At 35.7% G+C, this 6,905-nt stretch overlaps 1 protein-coding gene across 1 annotated transcript; it reads right to left on the reverse strand.

The window, feature by feature from the left end:
• Positions 1-4,146: 4,146 nt before the first annotated feature.
• On the reverse strand, positions 4,147-6,654 carry LOC107635346 (expansin-A15). Its single transcript, XM_016338810.3, has 4 exons — positions 6,558-6,654; positions 6,269-6,422; positions 5,848-6,136; positions 4,147-5,006 (listed from the first exon to the last, which is right to left on the reverse strand). Exons 2-4 carry the CDS (start codon positions 6,396-6,398, stop codon positions 4,697-4,699), a joined length of 729 nt encoding a protein of 242 aa, XP_016194296.1. The 5' UTR covers positions 6,399-6,422; positions 6,558-6,654; the 3' UTR covers positions 4,147-4,696.
• Between the last annotated feature and the right edge of the window lie 251 nt (positions 6,655-6,905).

Raw genomic sequence — 6,905 nt, forward strand, 5'->3', positions numbered from 1 at the left:
CCTGCGGTGTGCTAGACTGTCCTTGAACCAGTGGTGTCAGTGGCCTGAAAATCTTCTGCTTTGGTATGAATTTTGATGGTTTCAGGCGAGAAGTGTTGTTAACCATCGATGGAGCCTTGCCTGGAGCTTTACATGGAGGGGTTGTAGTTGCGGCTGGTGGCCTGAATGGAGTGACTGTTGCTCCCGGAGGTGCTATCATAAGTGTGGATCTAGTAACCCTGGTTGGAGCTGGTGCAACATTTGCAGGATTTGGTGCGGTTGCACTCAGAACCTGCACGCAGGAGGAGACCAACCCATGGGAAAAAATAAAGCACATCAACTGGCATTCAAACAACTCATATATCAAATTGATCACAAAGACAAACAATTAAATAGTTACAGTAGTTGCTTGTTGCAGGGGTGTTATGTTGCTTGGTTGGCTGCTTGAAGAATCCTGGAGAGTTAATGAACATGATCTATCAGTATAATAATAAGACAGATTAATCCTCTAACTTTTCTACACTAAGACACACTGATCCTTGAGGAATATGGTACTAATACTCATTCATCCCTAAACTATATGGCAGTAAGACAGATCAGTCCTTGAAAAACTTATTGCTAAATCAGGATTACTATAGGAGTGTATACTCTAAACCAAAAATACACAAAGCGAAATTATCCCTGGAGGTGGAGCTAACTAGGACAAAGGAAGCACAACCAGTGCTTGAGAGCTGCTTCCTCCTTTCTTCTTAGGCTGCTTTGTTTTCGGATTTCAGTTGGGGTTTGATGGAGCTCCCTTGCAGGTTTTGTAGTTGTGGCCCTTTTTACCACACTTACTGCAAGCCACCAAGAATGACTTCTTCAATTTTCTCCCTTGCATCAATAGCTCAGCAGGATCTTTCTGTCTGTTGTGAACTTTTGGCCGACCAATAGGTCTCTTGATGATGGGTGGGTCTAGTTGTGAGAAGTCAGTTCGGGGCCAAAATTTTGCACTGGGGACTGATTTGATGCAGTGTGAATATGTCATCTTGATTGATTCCATACACAACCAGGGGTGCACATAATCTTCTGCCTTGTCACGCCTCTTTCCAATAGTAGCAAGTGCATGTGTGCATGACATCCCTACCCAAATAATGTATTCAATTTGATCGGAGAGCAAACAGTTAACAATTACAGGTGAACAAACAACTAACAATGTAGTCAACGCATTATAAGTAGATATGTTGTTTACCAGTAAGTTACCATCGATTGCAGGAGCAGGTGTATTTAATGAGGTCCACATCAACCTTGCTTCCTTTGCGGCTCACCTCAAACCTTTTTCTTTCATTGTCTCCAACTCACTCTGCCGTCCACTTTGTGCTAAGAGTAACTAATCTTTTCATCCTTTTTTGCTGTACTGGTGCTAGTTTACCAGGGTGATTTTCCAATGTAGTATGTCTTGAGAAAGCAACCATCCAGGTGCAGCAAAGGCCTGCACCCTTCTTTGAACCCTCTTTTACAGGCATCTAAGCATATGTATATCTTGTCGAAAATAGGCGGGGCTTCTGGAATTGTCATAAGTTCCAACCTTGCAGTAGATCCTAGATTACTATTCAAAATCTGCTCACAATAGTTCTTTGTCCTCTTGTATTGTTCCTTCTCGTTTTCCATTATCTTATCTCTGGCCTCAACTACTGCTCTATACACCATCTTAGGATGGGGAGATAACGAAAATTCCTCCCTTAGGAATTCAGTTGCCTCCCTAGTGTTCATGTGTGGTTGGGTAGCCATCCGCTTTACAATTTTCCTGCTGATCTAATGCTGGTCAGCTGCATTGCTCCCTAAATCCCTTGCACAACTATGTTCTGACTGGTATGTTTTAACTTGGTAACATTGCAGGGTTTTGTTGTAAGACAAATGAACCAAGAAATTTCGCTCCTCATCTTTACAGCCCACTCTGACTCTCTCCCTATCATTCTTGATCCACTTAACCTCCCTCCCTTAAGCAATGAATGAGTCCTTTACCACATCTTTAAACCGTTCAACAGTTGCAAACCTCATCCCTAACTCAAATCTGCCCTGACTATGAGCATAGTCATCATCAAACTCTGAAAATTTGTGGCCTTGACCTTCATCCTCGGATGATATAGGTGTGTGCAATTCCTTGGACTTGTACTCAAACATGATTTCCTCAGGCTCTGTTGGGACTTCACCTACATAGTATCTCCCTACATTATCCGGCACCACTTCAGGCCTATTGCCACCATCTCCTTCATCATTCGGCCCAGCAGTTGAGTGCATTCCACCATCACCACCTGCCCCTGTTTTAGCATGACTGCTGTTTTCTCCACTTGCATTCTCCCTCGCACCATATTGCACCTTCTTCTTACCCTTCTTATATTTATCCTTCATCCCTTGTCTCTTTGCAACTTTCTTCTTGGGGGTTACCACTTTCTTTCTGGGTTTCGTTACTCTTTTTCTCTTGCCACCAGCAGCCCCGCTATTACTGTCAGAATCACTTCCATCACTCTCAAACCCAACTGGTGGAGGTTTATACAATACATCTTCGGTGCTCTCGTACTCATCATCCGATGAAGAGGATGTCTTCAATTCCTCTAAAATTTTATCCACATCCACTTCGCCATCACCATGCTTGCCAGCATCATCTACTACCTCCGGAGCATCAACGGGGTGATCAAAGTAAATGTGGAACTCAAGAGACTATTGGTCCTTCAGTAAGTTCTCTCGCATTGCATTGATCCCTGCGTCCCCGGTTAACTCGTTCAGCCCAGACTCAATATCGCCACTACTTCGATCATACCAGTATACTGTTTTGTATGACTGGTATCCCAAACCCTTAAATAAGGTTACAAGGTCCCCGAAGTTCACAAAATCTAGGTCCATCTCCGGGAACCTCTCTTTCTTACCATTTTTATAAACAAGGACACCATCACTACCTCTCACGAAGTTGCCTCCATGGTGAAAAACTGGCACCACAAAAACATCAACCATCTGAAATTGACCAACAAACAACTATGTGTCAGTACTAGGATACATTCAAAATTTATTACAGAACCACCGTCGCCCTAACACAATACTTGTTACTACTACTACACACCATACTCAAAATAATTTTTAGCCATCATTACACCACTGTTACACACACTGTCAACATGCACACATGATGACTTCACCCTTAGTACATACATGAACTACAGAAAATTCAGGGGTAAGCAAGGCAATCTTACCTTCACAGGAAGACGGCAGTGCTGACATCCACAATAACCTTCTTTCTTGCCGCTGACAGCTACTTCATCGCACGCCGATTGCTCTTCCATGTAGTGCAATTTTGGAGGGAGAAACAGGGGGAAGGATTTTGATCGTTTTGGTGTTATGGGTATTGTGTATGTGAGTTAAGGTTAGTTTCGAAAGGTGGGGGAGAAACAGTAGCGTTTTGGACTCTGGGGATAAATTTGTCCTCTTTTCAAAAGGCCATTCGACGTGGCAGCCCGTAACAGCCACGTGAGCGCCACGGGAGCCACGTCACCGTTTTTCGTCAGGGCAAATGGAGAGACTCTAACAGAGGGGTAAAAATGTCCACTTTTCTTGGGGATCAGAAACATTAAAGTATTTTCCAATTTTCGGAGACGAAAATGTCCGTAAAAAAAAAGATTAGGAACGAATTTGTCCTTTACTCATATTATTATTTTATAAAGATGTATTGTAATTTCTTTCATCATATAAAAGTGCAACTTATTAGCATTGGCCTAAAATTTGACACATGTTTTGAATAAAAAAAACCGAAATAAAAAATGTATGCACATTTTAATATTTTTATTTATATATAGAATATGGTCTTTAGTAATTCAGCAATTAGTAAATTATTATAACTAAATTATTTGGATTTATTTATTAAAAAGAAAATTAAATTCAATAAGAATTTAGTAATTCTTTTACATATATTTAATATAATGATAATATAACTCCTATATATGTCATCGTGATGTTATTTGTCTCAAAAATTTAGGTTAATAAGAACAAAAAAATTTAATACGTATCTGATATCATATTATTATATTATTTATTTTAAAAGTATAAACAAATAAAAGAATCACATAAATAATTGTATCTTAAAAATAATAAATAAAAAAACTATTGCATCTTCTCTTACTTTTACACATAGGGGGGTGTTCATTAATCATTATGACATTTCTCATTCATTCTTCAATAACGAAAATACAATTAATTAAGTGCACAATCAACAATAATCCTCTTCTTTTGACATTAATCTTTCTCAATAGAGCAATGTAGCCCTTCTGCAAAGGCATAGCATAAATAAAGCTACAACATCATTTGCAAAAGCCCACCTTGCTATAATACATACAAATATATAATTATTATAATAATTATATATAAAAATCAAACTATTATCATATAATTAATAAAAGGGCTAAATCTTCTTAATTATCCATTCAGCCAAACAATGACTCACCCTACACTACAATTCAACCTTCGCATAGTTCTTCGAACTATAATCCAAGGATACTAATAAATTTTTTTTTTTAATTAAAATATCTGTCAACTTTAGAAATTCGACACATCCATATATATATGTCAAATATATGGACATATCGAAATATTAGAAAAAACAGATATTTTAAAATAGAGAAATATTACTGAAAATTATTGAAAAATAATATTATCAATTAATTTAAGGGTAACTTATTAATTTAATTGGTTAGTAGTTGAATTGCCTTCCAGTGTAGGTCTGTCCAAAGGACCAATTAGGTGGGGCAACATTATAAGACAAGACCTTGTGTCCATTACTTGTGGTGACTATAAAAGAAAGACTTTGGCCATTGAGGTATGAGTTGCTTTGCCAATTTTGCCCCCAGTTCCTTGACATGGATTGCCATCTTGTTCTTGAGCCTTTAATGGCCACACCATGCACATCACCTGCACCTCCAACATTTGTCACTAGCACCAAATTGAAGTATGAGTGTCCATTGATGGTGAACCTTATTCCACCCCTTCTCCTGCACCTTACCCTTTAACACACATCACCACAAAAGAAGAAGGGGAAAAAGTTGTCAGCTTCAAGGACAAAATTAATAAAATATCAAAAATATTATCTACATATTAAAATTAGTTATTATATATTTGTATATAAATATATATATTTTAATTTATTTTTAATATATATTTTATATTAGTAACTAATTTTAATATATATCTAATAATTATTAATAAAATATATAGTATTGCATGTGCTAAAATAAAAAAATAAATATAATTAATTAATAACAATAATATTTTTACAGGGATATTAAGAGTAGTATTTGGTATATAAATAATATTATTAAAAAAGTCCAAATTACCCTGATATTATAAAAAATGTTTTAAATTTTCATGTTTATGTTGAGCTTTTTATATATTTAAATAGGAAACATTTCAAGTACACCGGAAAATATTGGTGCATCAGTTATTTTAACCGTTGATTTGTTAAAATAATTGGAGCATTGGTATTTGTTAAAATAATTGGAGCACTGGTACTCTCGGTGCACTTAAAATGTTTCCTATAAAATATAGGAATATCGAATGTTATGAAATTTAAATATAATAAAGAAAAATCAGAATATACATTTATAAACACAAAATATATATATAATAAAGTCAAACTTCTAAAAGCTATATAAATTATGATATATAAGGAATTAAGTAGCCTTAACTTAAGCTAAAAACTTGTTTAAGAGGTAAGAATTACCTCACACTTATAAGGACTATTAGACTTTTAATTTTAGACAATGTGAGACTTAACAGGATAATTTACCCTAAGACCAAAATATAAAAGCAAATATAATAAATTAAAGATGTATATGAAGTTATTACCTTCTATAAACTACAGGCACAATTCCAGCTTTATATTGTGCAATGTGCTGGAAAATAGGTTGAGAGAGATCAAAATGGTGATTTGGAGGGTCACACCATCCACCAGGAGGACAGAAATTAGTGGCAGTTACTACAATGGAGCCTGGAAGACACCATTGTGGGTCATTCGCACACTTTATTTCATAGCATGCTCCACATGTTAATCCATTGTTGAATAGTGCTGTGCTTAGTGCTGCTGTGTTTGTCCCATATCCACTGCTATACAGGTTTCCATATCCACAAGCACCCCCTGAATTTACAAATAATTATAACAATAATCTTACTACCGACAAATTAAAATAAACTAGTTTAATTGTAGCATATAGTGACTGAACTTTCTTTTTGTCTATATAATTTGTGTAGTTATTATATATATACATACCCATTGTTCCAGAAGCATCACTTCCACCATAGAAAGTGGCATGAGCATTGATCCAATTTCCATATCCAATGACATGTTGTGAGACCACAGAAAAATATGCCACCACAAGAAAGATTCCAAGAAGAGCCATGTTTGTTGTTACTTTATTTTCCTCCTGCATATATATGTAAATGCAGCATTATTATTATTATTATTATTGGAGAGAGCATAGTATGGCAAGAACTAACAAAGTTAGCAATGTCTATAATATTATTGAAAGAAAGAAAAAAGAAAGAAGAAGGGTGGATACCTTAGAAAAGAGTTGTTTGAGGAAATGGGAAAGGGAGGGGATTGGTGAGGGAATAAATAGAGCTCAGTCAACATCCAAAAACTGACACAATTTGTGGGAGTTGGGACCATGCAAATGCTCAAAAACACTCAGTGACTCTTTCATAGAAAAAAAAAAAAAAACACTTCCTTTATTTTATTTTATTTTTTAAATAGTTATACTTATTATATATATACAAGTACATAAATTTATTAAGAATACAACCATACAATAGTTTATTTTAATAATAGAAAATATATAAAAACATACATTTTAATATCTATTTTTTTAAAAAGCAGTATAATAACACAAAAAAAGTGTTAGGAGGTC

The sequence above is a fragment of the Arachis ipaensis genome, chromosome B4, assembly GCF_059453495.1.
Source record: "Arachis ipaensis isolate K30076 ecotype BB chromosome B4, ASM5945349v1, whole genome shotgun sequence".
Classification (NCBI taxonomy): domain Eukaryota; kingdom Viridiplantae; phylum Streptophyta; class Magnoliopsida; order Fabales; family Fabaceae; genus Arachis; species Arachis ipaensis.